Here is a 22,592-nt window from a genome sequence, read left to right on the forward strand (position 1 = left end):
AACCACCCTCATCTCTTCCCCTCCTCCCCCATTTTAATACTGAAGATCCACTGTCACCTCTCCAGAAAGCAAGGACTGCACGGAGCCTGTCCACAACACAGGGAACCAGGCTACATTATAATACGCAGTCTAAACAAAAATGCCATTTTTCGCCTCAATAACTGTTGATGGGACAGAACTGAATTTGAAGATGGGTTCCTTTTGCACAGACAATAGCAAGCCACATTTCAAGATTTCATTCATCTAGCCAGGGAACAGGAGGCTACAGCGGGGAGGGGCTGCACGCTCTACCTGCTGTGCATACGAGATGCTGCCCATTGCACTTTGCGTCCTGCCTTGCATCGCCATTGGATATCTCTGGGGAGTCTGTGGCCCATATGGCTGTCCTGGATATCCATGTCCTTGCTGCGGCCCTGACTGAGGTCCCTGCTGCTGTGCGTATGGGTTACTTCCTCCATATGGCTGAGGTCTCATCTTCCCCATCTGATCCATTGGGCTTGATGGCTGCAAAGTAAGTTATGACACATGAGCTATATTTTGCTGGCGTAGAAAAGATTTCCCAAACGATCCTTCCACCCAAACAGCCATGCAGAAAGTGGTCAGCAGGAAAGGGCATAGCAAAGCTTCCAGCTGGCCCGCGTCTCCTCGGCTAATGAATTGCCGGCCGTCGCATTATAAAACACAGCATCAGTTGAGGAGAGGCAGCCGCACTGGCCCTACAGAGCCTCCCACCGCACTTCCCCAACTCGGAGGAATCTCTGCCACCTCGGCTGAGGCCTGCAGACACAAAGGGGTGGGAAAGTCCTTAGGACAAATGAAGACTAGTTTCTAAATCTGACTAAGGGACTGAAGAGCAGTTGTTTCACAGAAGCCGCAAAAAGGTTTTTGCCCACACCATGAAGCAGTTCGGGGCTGCACGTATTTAAATAATTAAATTTGGCGCAAAAAGATACGTTAACACAATACTACAGTTTAAAATGTGAACGCACAGAAGTCAAGATGTTATGGTTCCTACAACAGTACGCCTTTGAGCAAAGCAGGTTTGTCTCTCTCTCTCTCAGTGTAAAGAATTCACACTTGTGCATTTGCACCGTTAACACTACCCCAACGATTTATTTCAGTGCCCGGTGCTAGGGGTGCACAGCGATGCCTGCGAAAGCTGCAGGTAGGTGCGTTCTTAGCACGCATCTTTACACATGTGCTTTGTGTCGTCTTTTGACACTTCTTTCTACAGCAGTTTTCTTCACACGTGTAACAAACCCTTATTAGCCATGAGGGCCAAGTCCAGAGCCAAGAGTAGAGTTTTACAATCAAAGTCTGCAAAAATTACGCAAGTACATGGGTTTTTTTCCCCCAGGTTTGCTGTAAGCGCACACTCCTGAAATAACTTAAGCAAGAGAAAAGTTGGAAAAAATGCAATTTTACTCACACTTTCTAAACGCGTTATCTCTGCATGAAGAAAAGGCATAAGAAATGTCAGCCTAGTTTCCCTCAAAATACAGTCTGCAAATGAAAGCAGCTGCTCAGCCTAACCGAAGGCAGCACTAAAGACAGACTTTAGATAAGGTCCTTCACATTAAGGGTTTTGCTCATGTGAAATCGGGCGGCACCAAAATCCACGCAGGGTCTTCAAGCTTCGTTGCTCTGGACCTGGAATCTGGATTTAGGAGAAATTGGCTGATTGTCTCCTGATGACTAACAAGAGACCCTCTTTATCTCCCCCGGCCCGTTCCCTTCCCGTGTTTGGTATTCCTACTGCTTCACCTTCTCGCTGCAATCGGGTGTTTGAGGAGTGGCACTACAGGCCTGCACATGCAGGTTTTGCGCAGCTCCTGACGCAAGCCGAAGGAAGCCCACAAGCCAAACCAGCACTGCAATTATGCGTGAGGAATCCACCCTCCCCTAGAAGTGCTCACACACTGCAACACACTTCAGACAGCTCCATGCAGGTGGGCACGAGTCTAGTTTTAACATGGAACTCATCGAACGAAAATTACCTCGATTTAAAGGATCCCACCCCCAATACCTAGTATAATGCAGCCTGGACACTACACCACTGCAGGTAAGGCATCTTGTAAAATGCCCAGGACCAGGTAGGAATTAAAGAGCACAGTGTTATGTGTATGGGTTAATTTTTCTCCTATCACTAGCTACATTATAAAGCACCCCCTGCAATCCCAAACACATGCATACAGAGCTATAAACTCCTATTTGTGCCAGATCTACACAGGGTTGCTTAGGAAAAAAAAAAGTTTGGGCAAATGGATGAAAGGTATGAAGACAGTTAAGCAAGTTTAAGCCCCATGTGGATGCTCCTATTCAGATGTACCACGCGCGGTCCCAGCTTGCTGGCACTCAGGAGTGAGCAGCAGTGATCCAAGACCACTTTGTTCTGGAACAGGTACAACCACGAGGTTTAGGCGTGCCTTAACACATGCACGTTGTCTTCACACCATCCACTGACCTGCCCTCGCTTTCCTTGGTGTCTGCAGACATAGGACTTTGGATTATTGTCATCATCTCCGTACTAACATTTTCTCCCTTAATACATGACGTGCTACTGTGAGGATCATTTCCCTGGCCTGTTATTTCGAACCAAGTCAATCGCTGGTTTAATCCTTTCAGGTTCCTCTCTTTTCACCTATCAGCTCAAATGTCTCATCACTGCCTCCATACTTCTTCTTTCCTACTTTGCTTTTTTCATCTTGTCACCACCTTTTCCCACTCTACCAGTGCCACCAGCCTTTCACACATGCCTCACTGCTTTGAAAGGAAAGCCCATGTGCCGAGTCCTAGGCATAGATCTCCCTTTTCCTATAATCACCTGCAAAGCTACCACTACTTCCATCCCCCTTTCAAATCCCTCCTGCAGGATGCACTTCTACCCTAACACCTAACAGTAAGAATGAGGAGCGATCGGGAATGGTTCATACAGTCCATGAAAAAGTGACTTTGTAGTCCCAAGATGTGACAAAAATCACCCCCTCGACCACTTGGAATAGGAGTACAGTGCGCATCTTTAGACAAAGCTCCTCTGGGACTTGGCCTCTTACTTGGAAGCATCTGGCACACTATGACCCCTACCAGGAGTCAAAAAGGAAGTCTGACGGCTCAAGAGGCTTTGCACCCAAAACCTTCCTTGGTTACTGGTCTTTTAACCTGAGCAAACCACATTCAACTTCTGCAAAAAGGAAAAATAGAATATATGCGTCTGATGCCAGCAATCCAAAGGCAAACCCGCGTCCTCCTGCTTTGCAGTGTGCCTTCACGCTGATACAGCACATGTCTGCCGTGGGAGATTTGGAGGGCGGAGGCTGAGCATCTCTTTCACTGATAGGGTTTTAACTGCCCTAACCCCAACCGTCTTCCTCTAGTCGAAGAAGTGAACATCAGGGTCCATTCTCCACTCTTATGTAATTTAACTGCATGGGCTTCAAGAAGAGAACAGGCAGGGCTGAAAGAACAGCACGGTGCCTAGCCAACTAAATGCTGGGCAAGGGTTTGGGAGGGATGGGCTACAGATCCTTTGTATACGGGTGTTATACGGGATGGGAAAAGCCAAGAGGAAGCAATGCCTGTTCGCTTGCAAGAACACTTCAGGATAAATACAGAAATGCCAAACCCCAACTGCTAAAAGGCTGGGGATTCTTCTCTGGACTGACACATGGGAAATCCTTTCAATGGGAAACCACAGGAGTAGATTACTGTGATTACACTTCAAAAGCAAAGGCCCTGCCACAGGGAGACATAAGTGAGAGAGAAGCATTGCTCCTTGATCAGTGAAGTCCAGACCCCCTGCGTTCACACAAACCGGGGAAAGAACAGAGGCAATCTCAGGATCTCTGCCGTTTAATAGCACTTTCCAAGTACCCAACCTTGACAAGTTTGAGTCCCGTCCCCTGCCAAAATTCCAAAGAAATCAAAGTGGCTGGATTTCAGGACGTGCGACAAAGCCCACAATAAACCAGTCTTCCAGAAATAAGAGTTGATTGTTCAAATTTGGTCTAAGAAAGACTGCTCGGAGGCACCAGCCCAACGCAATCCGACACTGCCAAGCTCTAAAGCCCTCCAAAAGCAAGATACACAATGGGAAGTGTGACGGGCCCTTTGATGAAACAGCACCACAAAAGGTAGTTACCCTAATCCGCTTCACAGCTACTAGGGCAAAACAGCTTTCCACTTGTAAAAACAGGAACAGCATTCAAAAATAGTATCAGCTGGTCCGGAGTGATGCTCGCAATACAGATGAAGTGGAAGGCAACGGGCAAAACTTTTCTAAAGGGTCTAGGCAGGTACAGGAGTAACGCACGATTCTGCCAGAAAACCAACATTTTAGAATAAAAATAAAATAAAGAGCGACTCGCTACCTCTCTAAAGGCAGCACTGAGGGCAGAGAAGAACTACGTGAATGAATGAGGGGTCAGCCCCACTGCAAAACAGGACGGTAGAGAGCAACGGCGACACACTGTCCGCAGCCAGATGTAGCCCAGCGATCCGCGCGACGGTTTATTACACAGCGATATTTCACTGCGGGGAAGGACGGGGCACTAAGAAGAGGAAGACGAGTTTTTTTCCCCCTGAATTTGCTAATTGTGCAATTCCTCTAATAGCATGGCTCAGTTATTGGGCAGCGCCTGCATACGCCAGAATCGGTCTCCTTGGAACGCACGGTCTCACCTTGGATCCACAATTTCTTTCTTCCCAGATCTGGTGTCCGTTTTTTGCGATTAAAAAAAATAATAATAATAATCAAGAGCATCACTGGCTGTTTAACCGAGAGAAGCCTTAATTGATTCCCACAGTAATTAACCTGCATTTTACCTCCGAGAGTGGTAGTTAAGGAAGTCGGCACTGCTATTTATAACTCATCTCAAATTGAGGGCAGACTGCCTAAAATCTAACACATCCCAGCTGTACTCCTGTTTGAACTGGGGCCAAGGGAATTTTTTAAAGCAATCTTGGCACTGAATGAATGACACCAACAGTATGAGAGCGCGTGTGGTTGTGTTGTGGTGACGTAGCACTGGAGGTGGAATGGGAAGGGGGGCCGAGCGCTGTAATCCCTCTCCCGAGCGTGCTCGCGGTTCGCGGGCCCCAGCCCAACGGGCCCTGCACGGCGAGGCGGGAGCCGCCCACTGAGAACCAAACACAGGAAATGTCTTTTCCTGTGGAACGCCTTGAAGTGAGAAGCACATGGCTAATCTGCATAAAAGCAAAGCCACGCCGCCCCTGCCAGGAAGGTTACTGCTCGTAATCTCTGGCCATGAGGCTGGCTGCCTGCGAGGACTTGGACCTGCGCCTGATAACCCAGAAAGAGCCGAGAGAACAGATGGGCAAGGACCCCGGCAGAAAACAGCACCGCGTCACGTGCCTCACCACATGGCCCTGCGAGCACAAACTATTGTTTGGCTGCTGAGCTCCTGTACAAAGACGGTTCAGGCCGTTCGGTTCCTGTGAATTCAGGGGGAAGCGGCAGCTGTTCCCGCAGCTTCTCCTATTGGACCCCACCACGTTCGAGCTGGTCGGAGGACAGGGACCACCGAACCCCTGGGACCTGCAAGCCACCAAACAGAGGAAAGCTCTCACCAACAAAACCCTGATTAACACCATTCTGCGTGCTCGCAGATGCAGCTTCCATCAGCTCCCCACGGCTGAGCCCAGATGGGATTGCACAGTACTGACGGAAAGAAATTAGATTTCTGTTCAGAAGACTGTCCTCTTTTTTTTTCTTTTTTTTTTCCCTTTCCGCCCCCCTCGGCTGCAAGCATCGCATTACCCAGGCACAAAGGCACAACCAGTCTCTGGTACTAGAGAAATCAGAAAGCAGGTTGTTTTATGCTCACTGTCAGGCCTAAAGTAATACAGGAGACGATCAAGGAGAAATATCAATTTCTCACTCAGAAACCTGCCACCTCTTCTGCATTTATGCGTGGAGGGGATTTTATCTACCTATCGGATTTAGCTGTTTAGACAAGACAAATGGGCCAGGCTCCCAGGAACTTTTAAGTATGTGGCTTTTTCTCAAATCTACAAGTGTGCAAAAACAGCCGGCCAGTGACGGGGCCTCGACTGCCCCAAAGTGGCAACACCTATGGCACTGGTGACATGAACAAGATACCGAATCAGCAGCTTTATGCTTTCACTTTCCAGTGCCTTCCTCCCATTCAGGGACAATGGGCCACGTTATCCCAAGGCAGAGAAAAAGACACAAATGCATCCCGATCAGCTGGCAAGCGAAGGATCACTCAGAACGTAAAGAGAATTTGGCTCTTTGAATTCAAGCGATCAATTGGTACATCTCGACCCCGGAGGGGGTTCTCAACTGCGCGACAAACCCGTCTCAAATACAAACACAGCCCTAAGGTCGGGGGACATGCAAACTTCTCTTTTGCGGCAGCTAGTTCTAGTTTCATACGTTACACTTAACAAGCATCATCACGGGCTGATGTGACACAAAAAACTCTGTCCTTCCTTTCCTTTTTCATGTCCTTGTGACAAGGGTTTAGAAGAGCTCGCAGAAGAGCTGGAATCCGACAGGCCGCGCTGGGAGCCTACAAACATCTCTGAAAGGTCCCCAGATTCGAGAAGGCCGTTGCATCTAACCCTAGCAAGGAGACCCTACATGCTCGGTAAACCTGATGTGGCAAGACCAGTCTCTACAGGGCTTCCTAGCTTGAAAAAAACATAAAGACACCCTACAGAGACCAGTGCATCAGAACAAGCCAGACACGGGAAGATCTCAATACACTAGTCCTGCTTCATATTAGAGGGGCATAATGGTATCCGAGTGGCGGGTATAGAAAGAACAGGCACTCATCAGCAGAACGTGATGCAAGAAAGAGCGGATCATGGCCTGGCCTGGCCTGTCAACCGACATCACTTGAACTATGAACATTTATACCAACTAAGCAGCTATCCCAAGGAATTCAGAGGCAGATGGGCACTTCCCACCTTTCGCAGTGTGCTGACTGCACCGCTACACCATCCTGGTAGAAAAATAGGGAGTTAGCATTCAACTTGGCTTTTAGTGTCTGCTCGCTCTCCCATGGCTTCACCAACCGGTATTTCACAAGCTCTCTGCAACACCTAAGCCAACTTTTAGTTCTTCCCCAACCAGACAGTGAAAAGTTCAAGCTGAAAAGTCAGAGGAAACGAATGAACGCTCCCATTCATCAGGAAACAGGGTTCACCTGCTACCTAGAAGCACTTGCACCTGCTCTATTTGAGGTGTAACCGGTTGTGTTCAGGTCGGTATCCCAGTGTGAACTCCCTACCTCCCATCACCTTCTGAAGGACTAGCGCAGTGTATTGCAGGGCATAATTCATCACCACTCTTTAAACAAGCTCGTCTCTTCTAGAAGGAGAGAAGATTGAAATAAATAGAATTTAGTTTAAAATAAAAAAAATCATCTTCCAATATACAAGACGTTTCAAGAGAGTATCTGACTTCTGGAAGCCCCTTAGAAGGAATTGCTGCGCTTATTCTGATAAATGTTGCAATCAAGCTTCCTGTAGGAGCAGATAAGATGCAGCATGGAAGTGTTTTTTTCATATTAGCAAGCACGAGCAAAGCTGACATTTCCTCAAATTGTCGAAAGGCTCAGGAAAGGGAAGCCGGCGAGCCCCCTCACAGTCCCAAAGTTCCCCGCTGTCTTTCCCGTGAGCTTAAATCTCAGGAATGAGAGTAGTTTTGACAAGGCCCGAGTCCGCACCCCCAAAACACCCCACATCCAACGTTGCCAAGAGCCATTCGGGATTCCTAGCCCTACATGAACACACAGGAGACCAAACTCCTTTCTGTAGGCTGCTGGCAGGAGGGAGGGGGAAAAACCCAACCTGACAAATTAAAGAGTACGAGAAACCTGGTTCAAATTTGAGCCGGTGACCTAGAAGTGAAAGTCTCCTCTCTCACTACAGGTCATAAAAGCGGATTAGTTACTGGTGGCCACCAAAGCATTTCAGCATGTGGCCTCTGCCTAATAGGCTTCAGTCATGTAACTAGAAGAAACCCAAGTTTTTATTCTTTTTGATGGACCAGAAATGGATGCAGCATATTTTCTACTCCTCTGCCAACACACAGACCTCAGGAAGCTGAAGAACTGCACTCATCATGCACTGACAACAAAGGAGAAAGCAGCGCTTCAGACAGCGCTCCCCCCCGCTGCCAGCAAGGAGCGCTCAGGTCACTCCCAGATGTACAATCACAGCTGTTGGTGGTGCGGAGGGAACTCTTCAAATTTGTCACATTAACCACATCACCTTTGCCGAGAGCCAACCCACACGGGACAGAAAAAGCCCCGCTAGTAACGTGCACATCTTCTTCAGGGGAAACTTTTCTGAGCCGCTGCTCAAGCTGGAAGAAACCAGGGACTCCCCCCGCGCTGCACATCCAGGTTGTCGGAAGTCAGGCTTCCAGCTCTTCTCCCTGGCCTGTGACGTTTCCAGCCTTTCTAAACAGCCTACCAAGTTTTGCTTAACGAAGCTCTAGGATTTCCTTCTCACCCAGTAAATCGCTCGGTAACACCAGCCCCGGCACTTCTCACACCGCATGACTTTAAGCTGGACCACTCCCTCATCCCCAGCATGGCTACTGCCACATCCAGAGATGACTTGCACTTAAGTTTTCTGTTAACCTGCAGAGTTTCCTTGGACCCACGTATTAGATTACTAGGGTATCTTCCCATCATACCTAAAAAACCAGTGTTGCAAGGTAAGCTTTGCAGCCTGGTTATTAGGACAGCAGTTCTTCCTTGTTTCAAGTAGACGTAGCGCTTGTAAAGACGCCAGACGGACAGGCCCAGCCTTGCCTGCACTGGCTGTGCAAATATGGGAGTCTACCATACTAATTGTGAAGCATAAAAACAGCATGAGACACAAGAGACAGAGAAAAACCCTTCTCTCTCTAGCTGAGCTTCACACTTTTGCACCAACACCCTTATTTAAAGGTGTTCAGTACACTCCCAAGCAGAAAATACACACAGCTGGCAAGACTGGACGTATGAAAAAAAATAAAATCTAGCATGACAGTGGGAACAAGGTTTGACATCGAAGATGTTTCAAAAGAGTCCTTGCATAAGTAGTTGAGTCTGCCAACGGCTCTCTAAACTGATGGGAAAAGGGAGAAAAATCCCAAACTTGGGCGATGTCCGGTGCGCCCCCACGATGCTCTCTACAGATGATTGTCCACACCTTGCCGGGTCAGAAGAACAAAAAAACAAAAGAGGAAAAGGTACATTTCTACCATCTAACTAAAGCCTGAGATTCTTTCATGAATGTCTACAAGGTTGGTTTCCAGCAAAGGCAAATTGGAAAGTTTAAAGCTATTGCTTTTGTCACTATGCCAAGATGCCAACTTCTACAAGCTAATTCAGATGGTCAGTAAAAGTAGGACTGCAGTTGTTCAGAAGCGGGGATCAGCTGGTGAAACTATCTGATGCTCTTGTAAATAGACGGCAGGTGTCAAGTGAGCGTCTTGATATTTAAGATGCGAGCCCCTTCACTAGTTGCAGACACCAAAAACTGAACAAGATTAGGATGTTCTGGTACAGATGCAAATCATTTCCTCTCAGAGGACACGTTCACTAACTAGTCACGCATTTCACCCCAACGCATCTCAGGACTTCAGTCACCTTGACTGACACACAGCCCAGCCAAGTTGCCCACAGATTCCTCCCTTCCAAAAAGAAGTCATCCAAGATAACTTCATGGGAAACACAAAAATGTCAAGGTGCTCCCCTTCCCAAAGGAAGGCCACCTAACTTCCTTCCTGGACATTAAACAAGGTTCCAAACTGAACCAGCGTCCTATGCCCCCCACCATAATCAACTGGAAACTGGTTACCAGAGACAACTTTTTTTTACTGTGACATTTTCTACCAGCCCCATCGTACAGAAGAGATAATAACAAGGCTCACATGTTGGTTAAGTCCCATTCCCAGAGTAGAACAATAGTCAAAGTATCTTTCAAACTGGAAGAATGTCAGGTCAAACCTTCACCCAAGCACTGAGGCTCGCTTTAGTTAAGGCAACACCTAGCCGGGTTTCACTCCCCAGCCCAAGCAAGTTAACGGTGGGGCAGGCTTCAGCACAAGCCTGGAGTGAGATCTGAACCCTCCGGACCCACAGTGAGATGCCTTCCCCACTCTCCAAAATGGAAGTGAAGGAGGGCAGGAATGGCTCTATCCCTCTCGTCCTCTCTCGCCGAGCGAGGACGGGACCAACACCCGTTCATGTTGCATCACAGAGCAGTGATGGAGTCTTGACCAAATCACCTTGCTTCATAAAAACATTCTCTGGATGTCACGCAGACCTTAAAGCACCCCCAAAAGTTGGCCAACATGCGTGTTCAAACAGCTACAGCGAGCCATAAGCCACCAGTCGTCGTTAGCCATCGGGTTCCCTATACCCCAGCTCGTCATCCCAAACGAGCAAGACTGGGCACAGGCACAGGACACCCGCAGCTACCAGAAAGTGCTGGTGCTAGAAGTCTTCAGGCCTGCGGGGAGTACCCAAAACACAGGTTTCCGAAACCAAGTTACCGATTGTCTAGTTAACCCATTATGAGCTCTCTGCACATGGAAACCTGACAGGTTCCAGCATCTGCTAGGTTTTCCCTCCCCCTCTACACCACTTTTCTGCCACGTGGACACAGAGAAACTTGCACATGAGTCAGCACACGCCCCCGTGCAAAGACAGGCAGAATGGGTGGTCTGCACAAACGGTATGGAGAAAAATGAGGTTGGGTTCAAGTGTCCCTAAACAACCTAGAAGGTCCGCTGGGAGGTGGTTAGAAAAAATAAAAAACCCCGTCTTCCACCCCCTTCCCACTCTGAAGTGATGGAGAAAGGGGTGCTCAAACTTTAGTCAGGAAAAAATGATGTTGCCAACTTCATATGAGCTTCAGGGCTCCATCCAACTTGTGAGGAGGTAAAAATGGTCTCTGGCTAAAGTGCAGAGCAGTCAGGGGACGGGTCCTGGCTAGTCCAGGCTTTGTGACTGTTCACAGCCAGCTTTTACCCCTGCCTCACAGTTTTCTCACCTGTAAAAAAAAAGGGATACTACATCCCTGCAAATTTCCAAGCACCCGGAAAAATTATGATTAGAAGTCTGCAGATCTGAGCAGGGGGAGAGGGATTTTGTTGTTTGAAATCAGGATAAAAAAGGTGGATGAATGCATTGCCCAGATGAGGGGACTTGAATGACCGCCTGCAAGGATAGAACAGGAACAACCTACCTTGCGCAGGGTGCTGGGAGGCTTAGTTTGCAGCATTTTAAATCTATAAGGGCCCTCAGCAATCTCGGCCCTATAGAAATGCACAGCACTGCAAGGTGGAAGATGCAGCCGCGCTCAACTGTAAGAGAGGTACAGTTGTCGGAGGCTACCTCATCCCAGCATGCTGTGCTGTCTTGCCCAGAGCATGCTGGGACTTGTAGTACCCATAAGGGATTGCATTGCCTTTATTTTTGCCTAGCAAGAGAGCCAAATATCTTCTGTTTTCAAGCCGTTTATAAAGCAAGCACAGAGGAAGGCCACAATAGTGTGTAAAAGCTGGGAGGGGATAGCTGGCAAACTGAGATTACCCGTCTGCTGTCCCTTCGTGCAATTAAGAAACTAGATATAAGGAACGAGGCACGCAGAGGTAGTAACCTGGCTGCTCCACGATGTAGCCCAGAATCCCACCCTTCCCAGGCACTCCCGAAGTCCAGGAATGGCCTAAAGTCACAGGATGCTGCTTTGCTCATCACAAGCAAGATCTCCATGGACAGATCCAAAAAGATCACAGGCATCCTGCTACTACTCAAGCCCCTACCCCCAGCTATCTTACAGAGCAATTCTGACAAGGCCTGCGAGGCTGAAATTTTCTGCCTTTGCAATGGGGGGGAAAGAGAGAGAGCAAGCAGCTCCAGGATCAGGTAAGCAACAGCTCTGGATGCTCCACAAAGCCCCTACTAGAAGACTTCTCCCACCCGACTCAGAAGTGCCATTCATTACACCTCCTGGAAATCAAAGGCACCCAGAGCCAGGCAAGGAGGCCATCCGTGCTTAGCAGCATCACGAACAGCAACCGATTCCCAGCATTTCTACCTAGGTGACTCGTTTTCATCCCGAAAGCGGAGCTGCAGTCACGTCTATGCTGGGAAGGGAAGGGGTGGCTGGGGGAGGCAAACAGACACCGTGTAGGCAAGAAATTCAAAACTGCAGCCAAGTTTGCATTGTTTGAGAGCAGTACAGATACTCCAACCTAGTCGTGGATAAAAAGGAAGGCAGCGCCAGACCGATTCAGATATGCTCCGCTTGGCAAGTCCTGTAAGAACCCCAGCTCTGCAGTGACACAGGTCCCTGAGCAGGCCACTAACGAAGCAAGTATGTGTCTTGGTTTTTTGTTTGGTTTGTTTTTTTTTTAATTATCAGCTCCAAATGCCAGGTTACAGCAATCCTGAAGCCTAAATCTGCTATTTGTTTCTCTCCGGCCTTTCCTTCTGGCTTTGAGCTTCTATCCTCCCATCAGTCCAGACACAATGGGCTGCTTTTAAAAGCAAAAGTTGTCAACACTGGGAGTTGCTCTGCAAGTTAAAAGGAAAAGAGCGTGCTGGCTGCTGGTGAGCAGATACCAAAATTAACGCCTGCGCCAGCACCAGCAGGAGAGGAAGAACAGCCAACGCTGCAAACTCTTCACTGGTTTCAGAAACAGGTATAACAAGAAACCACAAGGCGACTGGAATGAGAAGAGGAAAATGAGACATGACTATTACACCTTGACAGCAGTGACAACCCCTTTGCAGTTTAATGTTCTGCATAGCGCGACCAAATTCCAAGCTAACATTAATACCTGCGTGCTACCCAGCACAAATATTATTGCCCTCCCGATGCAACGCGCTTTTAATGGGCGCGGAGGCAGTCAATAAACCAGAAAAGCAGCTTTCTGAGGCTCGCGTTTCCGGGTACCCAGTACTCACACTAATGCGTCTTATTAGCCTCAAGTTTTTTTTTCCCCTGCAAGTTGCATTAGGACAATGCTCGGCTCCAGGCTCCCAGGTCACGGAGCGGGTGGGGAGTGTGAACGGGTGATGCCGGCAGTCTTTTCGGATCAGACAGCAGCACTGAACTGCACCGGCATATTCCACAGAGCTGCAATCACTTCATTTGATTTTACAACCCAACATCAAACCTGCATATAACTTTTTCAAGGGGAAACCTCTTCTCCAGTGCCAGGTAATCAAACCATCTCCGAGTGGAAACAAGCTTCTTCACTTCTGTCTTGAGGCAGCACCCAAAAGATGCTCTCAAAGCATCCCTGAGGAGTACAGACAAGTGGGTAAACCCAGGTGGATTTGCCTGTTCCCTTCTAGCTGCTGCAGTCCTCTCCGGGCTCTCATCACTGACCGCTACGGGTCAGGTCTTTTCACTAGCTCCCTTTCCCCTGGAAAATCAAAATTAATTGGGTAGGGCATTTTCCACAATGTTAACAGACCCTCTTCCTGCACTGCTATCGGTCGCCCACCTCAGCATCAGCAGACCATGGGCAGCATGCTCACGCCAACTGGAGATTTTGCTTCCCGAGACCATCCACAGCTCCCCGAAAGAGTTCTCCCCTTGCTCAGGCCACAAGCAGCATTTCCAATAGATGGTTTGTCCCAGAGCCCAGGCGGGCACACAGTACAGGCACGACCACACTTCCAAAAGGAAAGGATGACCCTGCAGGTCAGCCACTTGTCAGACCTGGTTTCCAAGTCCCTACTGGGGCACAGGAGTCTTGCGTGACCCTGGGCCCATGGTTTGGTCCCTCTAGGCCTCCATGCGCAAGCTGTAACAGCGCTTCCCTACTTTACATAGGTGCCACAAGGATACATGCAAAAACATTTGCGAGGGGCTGGCAATGGTTCCCGTCCAAGTACCCCACGCCTGGTCTATGCTTAAGCCCCTCTGCCCTGGGACTTCCGGGCACAGACAGCAAAGCCACCACAACACCTGTAGGTGCAGGCACGGAGACCCCCACTCGGCCGCAGACCTGCCCGAACACCAAGTGCACCCCGATAAGACACCAGCTGCTGAAGCGACTACGACATGTGACAGAAGGGGTGCGAGTGGCCAACACATCCCTTCTGCCCATTAGCCGGTCAGAGGCAGAAGTGAGGCTCCCCCAATGCGGGGGTGCTTTGGACGCAGGGGCACTTCAAGTTTTGCCAGCAACATTTTGTACTGAACACCAGGCCTTGAATATTCGTGTGATACAGGTGCAAGACAGACACCGTACCTGGCTGTATTGGATATACTTCATTAGTTCTCTGGGGCCCTTCCCAGCAGTCAGGACTACATACACAAAGGTGACCAGACCGCCAAGTCAATAGTAGGGGAAGGGATGAGGCAAATCTCCAGCCTGGCCAATGAGGTCTGGCCCAGGTACTTCTAGGGCCACTGTCGCAACATGCTGGCAGTTAAATGCAGTACAGAAAGGCAATTTCTGCAATTGTATGGGCAAGCTGTTGATGCGCAGTCTTACTTGGCAAACGAGTCTTAAATGCAGGGCCTTCCACTTTATTAATAATGGTACCCAACACAAGTCAAAAAGTAACAAGATGGTTTTTAAAACACATAACTAACTCCAAAGCTTTCGCCACTTAAATACCTCTTCTGGAGAACCAAAAGACTCTTCTTCAAACTATTCTGTGGCAAGGGAGCTCAGTACTAGAGTTTAATTATTGACATCAAGTTAATGAATACCAGATACTGCTCGAAGCTTGGGCAGGGTGCATAGTCCTACAGTCATTTGGACTTTAAATTCACCCCTTGATAATCTCGGAGAGCAAGGCACAAAGCGAGAGGCAGAAAGGATCCTGATCAGTGAAACATAACCAGGCTAACGGTGTGGGGCTGCCAAAGCCTGGCCTCCTGGAACAAGTTCATGTGTCAAGACAAGAACAACCAAGCTCCTTCAACTAAACCCTTCAGTGATCAGATATCTACGGACAGAAGAACCCTATGCAATGTGTTAAGTGGCAAGAGATCAGAAGAGAGCCCCCACAACCAAAGTCAACAGAGCCACCCAGCAGGGGAACTCCTTCAGGAAGTTACTGTAATGGTGATAGAAGTGTCCTCCACTACCTAGGAGCCCTGCCAACGTTACCTACCAAATACTGCCCTGTCTCAGTGTCTAACTGAGGAACAGAGTCAACTCCAAGGCCAAGTTTTACACCAATTTAATACTCTACAGGGAAAAGGACCAAAAAAAGCTGTTCTTTCCTTGTAGACAAAAAACCTCCAGCCTCCCAACAAGTCACATGAACCTGGCTCTCCTGAGTGTTGTACAAGACTGCGGAGTCCATGAAACATGGAGCACAGGCTACTGTTATTTCGCTGCGGACAAGTTAGGAGGTGGAGAGGTTGCTCAGGATCGTTTCAGCAGCACTGAGGTCAACTTCACTCCCCCAATCCCAGAGCAGGAACCAACCTTTCCAAGGAGTTGCCCGTATCCCTGCAATCATATCCTGTCTCCTTCTAAGGTCTCAGCCGCCATGTTTTTTGCACTATTCCAATTACTGGCCTAAAAACCAACAGAGTTAAAGCATGGGCAGATTTACACTAGCTGTGTGTGTACCTGTGTAAGAAACAGAAATCAACTGGGACAAGACACCGCTTTAGATCAGGCCTAAGCAAGATGGAATTGCAGAGGATCTCGTGGAAGCAGACAGGATACCACTGAATCCGCCCACAAAGTCTAGCACTAGAAACCAAACCTGCATCTACCACCACGGCGCCAGACCAGGACAGAGCACTGTCCCAGGGACTGCATTCAAAACTAACCAATCCTAGCAGAGATAATCCAGAAGTCTCAGCAATGCATTCAATGCATAAGAGAGGATTGAAAACACCACTAATATTGCAAATTCAAGCATCACCAAAGCTCAGGATGCTCCAGCCACCTAAGCCTGGTCCCCTCTCGACATCCGTAGGTGTTACCTGGGCACAAAGTAGCTTTATGCACACACAGAGGACACTTGCCAGACTCTGGGTACAAGAAGTCAGGGACATACTGAACTGTTTGCAGGATCCTTGTCCTTTCTACTACAAAAATATCAGAAAACATGTTGAGGACGAAGCAGAGGACGGCAAGAATGAAAATTAAATGGCGGTCGCTTGATTCAAACAAGCCAATGCCGCACGACACAGGACAGCTGCGCTCTGTACTTGCCCACCAGACTGTTAAACCTAAAAGACCAGTCTGGGGCCCACGGGCCACGAACAGACCACTTTCTGGGTGCCCACTGTGCGACATCTGGGGCTTGATACGCAGAAGTACGACGCACCCAACTGCAAGAGAAGTCAGTAGGAGCCATGTGTACTGGGCCCCTCTGCATTAAAACAATGTGCTGACAGCAAGCAGTTGGGCAATCTTAATTCTACCGATGCCCCCAGGGAAAGGTGGAAGAAAAAAAGACAAGCCGGTGGCTAAATACTGGGGGAAGACAAACTCATTTCCACCCCAGAGGTCACCCACTCTCATCAAGCAGCAGAGATGACACGGGCCCGGCTTTTTTTGATATTAGTGTTCACTTATTCCTTGGGCAGGCTGCCAGCATCGCACTGACATCAGAAGGGGAAAGGTGCTTTGCAGAAGTTCTGAGTCAAACCTGAACAAAGTTTCACACAAAGAAAAGCTACTTCTATGACATCAGTCTCTCCTTGGGAAATTCCAGCAACCTCATGCAAACAATGGAAGAGTTACGGCTCCTAGAAAATAGTCACAAGAAGTTCGGGTTGGTTTTTTTAATTAAAAGGCTACCAGCTTCTCCAGGACATAGTCCCTTAGCAGTTGCAAGTGAGAGAGAACATTATCCCTGAACAGCCTGGGCCTTGCCAGTACTAATAGTTGGTAAAAAAAATAGGGAGAACCTAACCAGCGACTTCCTTTTTAGGCCTTAAGAATACCCCTCCGGCCAAACTCCAACTGGAACAGCAGCGCGCAAGTTATGGCAAACCAAGCGAGTGACTTTAATGGAAGAGCATGGCACGTCAGCGCTGCTTATACACCCACCGGGCGCAGGGAGAGGAACTCCCGCTGGAGCAAGACGTGTTTTCTGCAAGCCGATCTTTCCTCCTTACTTGCCTTTCCCCCAACACACGCAAAAAGAAGGTTCTGGTTTCATCCACACTGCCTCCAAAGTAAAAGGATGAAGAAAGGAACTGTTTACTGAGTAGTTTTTATTAAATTTACCTACTATTATATAGCATCTTATACATGTCACTACAGAAAGCTCACACGGACATTGTGACAGCTCAGCAAGTATTTATACAAAGCTCAGAAATGCTCCAGAAAGAAGACCGTGCCAGACTCGCAAACGCCTCTCTCTGTTGCACGGAACAATAACTTGTCCAAGCTGTATTGCTGAGCTGCTGAGTTATGACCCTGGGAGGGCAGGTACGCCAAAAGGAGTAGACATATGAACCCCTCCCTGGCCCATGTGCACATTATTTACATCACGTGCTTAAGTCACTACGGGCATAAGCCAAATATGCACATAAGATCAAACCAGAGCAAGGCAGCTCCTCCCGTTCCAGCCTCGCCAGTGCCAAGTCCTCTCCCTCTCACAGGGCCAGGCTGGGCACTGCGTTTCTTAAACATAAAACGCCAGAAAATAGGGTTTAATGGATTGTCAACACATAATAACAAATTACGGGTAAGGTGGCAGGACTGGGCATCCAAAGATGGCAAAATGCATAACCTCTGTGCCTCAGCTTCCTTTGCAGCAAAACAACAATGTGAGGGGGTAATGCTGGGAAAGATGCATGTGCCGGGGACAAACTTTCCTTGGTAGATGAAGGACTTTGTGGAATTTCAGATTTTTTTAAAAAAAAGAGAGATTACATTTATGCTATGAATATTATAAAGACAACCTTCCCAAAAGCAAATGCTAACAGATGCAGCATTGTCTTCCTGAGCCTGCAGAAAGCAGTTCCAGTCCCCGTGCAGCTGCTCAGCTTTCCCCAGGCAGCAGCGGGGCAGAACTGAAAGGCAGTGTTGTCCAGTTCTCCATTGTCACCCGCAGGCAGATGGACAGAAGCACGGACACGACACATGCCAATCGTACCCCTCTTGCCCACCGGCCACTGAGCGGTGGTTCCCGTTCTCCAATCCCATCCTTCTTTCATCTCTAGCTGGCTACGGTTTGGGCTTCAGCTGGCAGAAGCTCAGTCTACTTTGTCAACCCACGGACATGAGCCCCACAGCAGACCTCACAAACAACATTTATCAGCTTCAATTGGCTGAAGTCAGCCCGTTAAAGGGAGTAATAAGTGGCCTGCCTTTTAAAGTCAGCTAGCATTTGAAGTTTTCCATTTCAAAATGCAAGCGGAAAAAGGGGGGTTATTGTGCTTCCCTGTCCATATTCCCAGGGGTCTCTGCAGGAGAAAAATGGGAAGGGCCTCACGGTACTGCTAAATATTGTCAGGGCAGCCCTTCTTGCTCTCTTTGCATCTGCCTACCTCTTCGGTTTTGGCCTTGCAACCACGTGAAAGTTTCAGACGTTCTTGGCAGGACCTGGACAACGGCACGCCAGCGACGCTTCTCTTCAGAGCAGTGCAGGAGACAGAAGTCGCACCTGAACATCCCAACTGACTAGACACAGAGAGGCTGTCAAACACATGAAGTGCGTAAACTGGGAAAAGAGCGCGCGTGCCTCTCTCCCTCTAGTACTTCGATTACGGTGAACACAGGTGTCACTTGTGAGAACAGCAGGTACAGCTCCTTCAGCGGGCAGTGGGACTCCCGAGCTGATGGCGCTCTGTTTGAGCGCTACAGCCAGGACAAGGATACAAGGTGGTGAAGGGGCTGTAACATCCAGAGAGTTTGGCTGCTTGTGTCATGACGCCTGGCTGTAAAATGTCTTGTTCGTTTACACGTTAATACCCCGTCAGGAAGACATTAAACAATGCTCTCAGGTTCACAGGTTGTAAGGCTGGAAGGGACCTTGGAAGATCGTCGGGTCCAGCCCCCTGCACGAAAGGTGCTATGCGTAAGCCCAGAGTATTGTGAAGATACCGAGTTTCTAATCATATAGGTCAGTGCCCTAAAGATACAGGTATACCGTATTAAACAGCCCCCCTCTCCCCCCAACACACCCACTACTTGCGCGTGTGCCTTGCCCCACCATTTCCAAGAAATGCTTGCGCGAGACAGGCACATCTGGTTCATCCTTTCCCTTAAATCCCATTCACAACACCAAACATAGTCGTAGCCCTTTTTTTGAAAAGGCTGAACTGAACTGCTACGTGGAACAACAGGGAAACTTGGCTGAAGGTTTTCAAAAACTGTTGAGCAAAGATTCTTGCCAGAAATGGTCCATGAAGGCACACGCACGCGTGCGCGCCCGCGTACCCCCTCCAGACAGCACATCCCTGTTAATATCCTGGAAATAAAAGTCACGCTGTAGGAGTTGCCATACATAATAGATGAGGAAAAGGGGATCTTAACACCCTGTGCATGGTAATAAATAAGTGTTCATAATGCCTTTCATTCATAGATTTCAGCACATTTTACTAACGTGAGCAAGTATTAACCCCACTTCAGTCAGGCACCGAATGATCAAGTGTTTCAGCCGAGGTTACGGAGACAGTCGGCAAAGGACTAGGGGAAAAAAGCATGCTCAGTTGGGACTCCCGCTCAGGTCTCCTATCTATTAGATCATGCTGTCTCCAATAGATCCCACTAGCTCATCATCACTCAGGGACCTCAGAAAAAAGCATCTTCCTTGCCCTGAAACACCACCTTAACAGCAACCAAAAGAGAAATATATGAACCGCGAGTGGAGACCACCCCTAGTCTACAGCAGACAAGTACGCTGGCTTAACTCAACCGGACCTTAGAATAAACCTGCTTAAACTCTGTGCGTCTACCATAGGGGGGCTCGTGCCAATTAATTATGCTCGTTTTAAAATCAATGCAATTATATTAGCGCGCTCTTCCAATTCAGACAAAGCCTGAGGGCGACTGAGAGGCAAGGCCCACGCCACAAAAGAACGGCACCTCTCCCTTTTGTGGAGAGGTCTAATGTTTACTACACCTCGCAGGCAACACAAGGCCTGCTAACAATACACGACCGAGCAAGGAAAAACCCCGCGATAAAAGCCAACAGGAGCCAGGGCTCAATTTCAGATTCCAAGATATCACAGCTCATTGGCAGCACAGAGCCATTTAGTGCCAATTTAGTTTGAAAACCATATTTTTAACAACATTTTTCATGCTTCGCTTGCTACTAAAGTTGAGAACTAAGTCAACAACTGAACTGCTATTACATGGCAATGGGCCCAACATACTTTTTTTTTTTCTTTTTTATTAGCATGTCATTGTTTTTAAACTGAATTCACAGAACTTGTAACACAGGCCTCTGGATGACGGTGCACCTATTGGGAGTTTATCCAACACGTGAATGTTTAATGCGATCCAAAGACATCTCTCATTACAGGAGATGCCTTTGACTGTAGTGAGTTTGTACCAAGAGAGACATCCACCTCTGTATTACAGAGATGGCAGCCTCTTCTCCCGGGCACTTCACAGACTTTTTCCGTCCCCCCGCCCCATCCTTACAAAAACTTAAGAAAGCCATGGTCTACTTCCAAAAACTGTCACACGCTACAGAAAAGGGTCCATTTCTTCTTCCTTCATTCCCCCAAGAGCTCCAAGTTTTCTACGAGTCGTCCCCATAGTCAACCAGGGACCTCTAGGTTCCTACTCTGCAAGACAGACCTTCTGATCTCTGGCCCCGCTCCGGGTTAGAAAGGTCACTCGAGCAAACAGAAGCATGCATGGACCCAGTCCACACAAATACAGAACTGGCCTCTCTCGAGAAGGACTCCCATCAGACCGAGCTGCAAGGGGTTACCGAAGTGCCCAGGTGCTCCCAGGTCCCAACAGAGAAGGGGCCTCCAAACCGGTAAGAAGAATGAAGCGATAACTTTTAGTGAACAAAGTGCAGCTAAGTTCACTGACTGCATCATGCGTGGGGAGAAGCAAAGGAGAGGTCCGTTCTGTTCTCCTTAACCTCTCCTCCCCGAAGTACAACAACTTCATGGAAGAAACCAGAAGAGCACTCTTCCCAGGCCCCTTCCCCGAGACTGCAGCTAGAGGACCTTTCATTTCCTAGGGCTGGTGGGTTGGAGATGGTTTGGGTTAGGTCCATCACATCCACCCCCCATCCTTACTTCTCTCAGGAAAAAAATAAGCTTCATGTGCAGGACTGAGCAGCCTCAGACAGAAATACAACAGTTCATGCCCAAAGCCCTCTATCATCCTACGACCAGCAAGACACTGCAAGGAAGCCATGGCTTGGCTGTGCACTGTCACACACGTAGCCATTTAACTTTCTGCAAGAACATGGACCATGCCCGAAAACCCGTTTCTCAACGCCCGGTAACAACCTTTTGGCGGTTTACAACCCAAGGAGGCATTTGTACCTGTTCTGAGTTCTGATCATCCTTGGAGCACAAAACTTTCTGGACACGGCGCTGATGCTAAGGTCACACTCACTCCCAAGACCCCAAACGTGCGCTCACCAACCACCCGAGACCAGGCGTCTCACGCGGTTGTAAGCCACACTTTAGACGTTCAACGCAGGGCTGGGCTCCCACCCTCCAGGAAGACCAGGTTTCTATCGTGTGGTCTCTCTCACTGGTAGCCCACGGCACTCATACGCCTCCCTGGACTGGTTAATCTTTGGCTGCCTCTTCATACCCGTCTGGGTCCAGGAGGACTTTTGGACAGAGCACCCGACCGCTCCATAAAAATACCTTCCTGCTGGTTTCCACAAGATCCTGCCTGCGAACACGAGACAAGCAGACTGGAATATCTACCCAGAGGGGTCCCTACTCCTTCCCTGCAGACAGCGCAGCGACCGCAGCAGAGAGAAGACCCTCATCAGGAAGCAGGGCTTCAACTGAAGGGAGAGGGTGATTGCAGCGCTCGGAGAGGAGGAAGCAGACACCACTGACAGTAATCAAGGAGCAAAAAATGAAAGTTCGGAGCCACGCCGGAGGAGGGAAAGCTGGAGGCGCAAGTCACACTCTAGAGTATCAAATGTCTCCGCAGGTAGGACAGAGAGGAGAGAGACAAGTCTGCCAACGCTGCCCGAGACGCGCACACGGACGGGGGCTCCTCAAACCTAGTAAGAACAGATACGAACGAGACGTGAGTAACCCTTGGCTCCGGATCCAAAATGTCTGACTCGCACATGGGTGAAAGTGCCGTGCAGCACCCCCACAGCCTGCCCTCACGTTTCCACCGGGGCTTTAACAACAAACAGGGGGGAAAGAAAATCACACCGAGAGAAACGGCTTAAACGCACGGACATGTTTACCGGCCCCGCACCCAAAGGGCGGCGCGTGCAACGCAGCCGGGCCCCGCGGCGCTCGAAGACCGCTGGCGTTCCCAAAAACGATCCCGGTCGGGTGTGAGCCCGGGGATCCCCGACTGGTGGAGCGCAGCCCGAGAAGCCACCTTGCCAAACGGGCCCTCCCGGGCGCGAGCGGGGCCGGAACGAGGCGCCCTCGTGCCACCCGAGCGACCGAGGCCACGCGGCGGCTGCCTGCTTGCTGGGGGGCAC

At 49.1% G+C, this 22,592-nt stretch overlaps 1 protein-coding gene across 1 annotated transcript in view; it reads right to left on the reverse strand.

The window, feature by feature from the left end:
- The window catches only part of ARID1A (AT-rich interaction domain 1A), a 100,905-nt gene that overhangs the window by 46,836 nt on the left and 31,477 nt on the right, over positions 1-22,592 (reverse strand). Inside the window, exon 3 of the mRNA XM_006019249.3 lies at positions 292-504. Within this exon, the coding sequence (XP_006019311.1) occupies positions 292-492 (201 nt within the window). The 5' untranslated portion in view covers positions 493-504. The remainder of the gene's footprint in view (positions 1-291; positions 505-22,592) is intronic.

This window comes from Alligator sinensis, unplaced genomic scaffold, assembly GCF_000455745.1.
Source record: "Alligator sinensis unplaced genomic scaffold, ASM45574v1 scaffold337_1, whole genome shotgun sequence".
In the NCBI taxonomy this organism is placed as follows: Eukaryota; Metazoa; Chordata; order Crocodylia; family Alligatoridae; genus Alligator; species Alligator sinensis.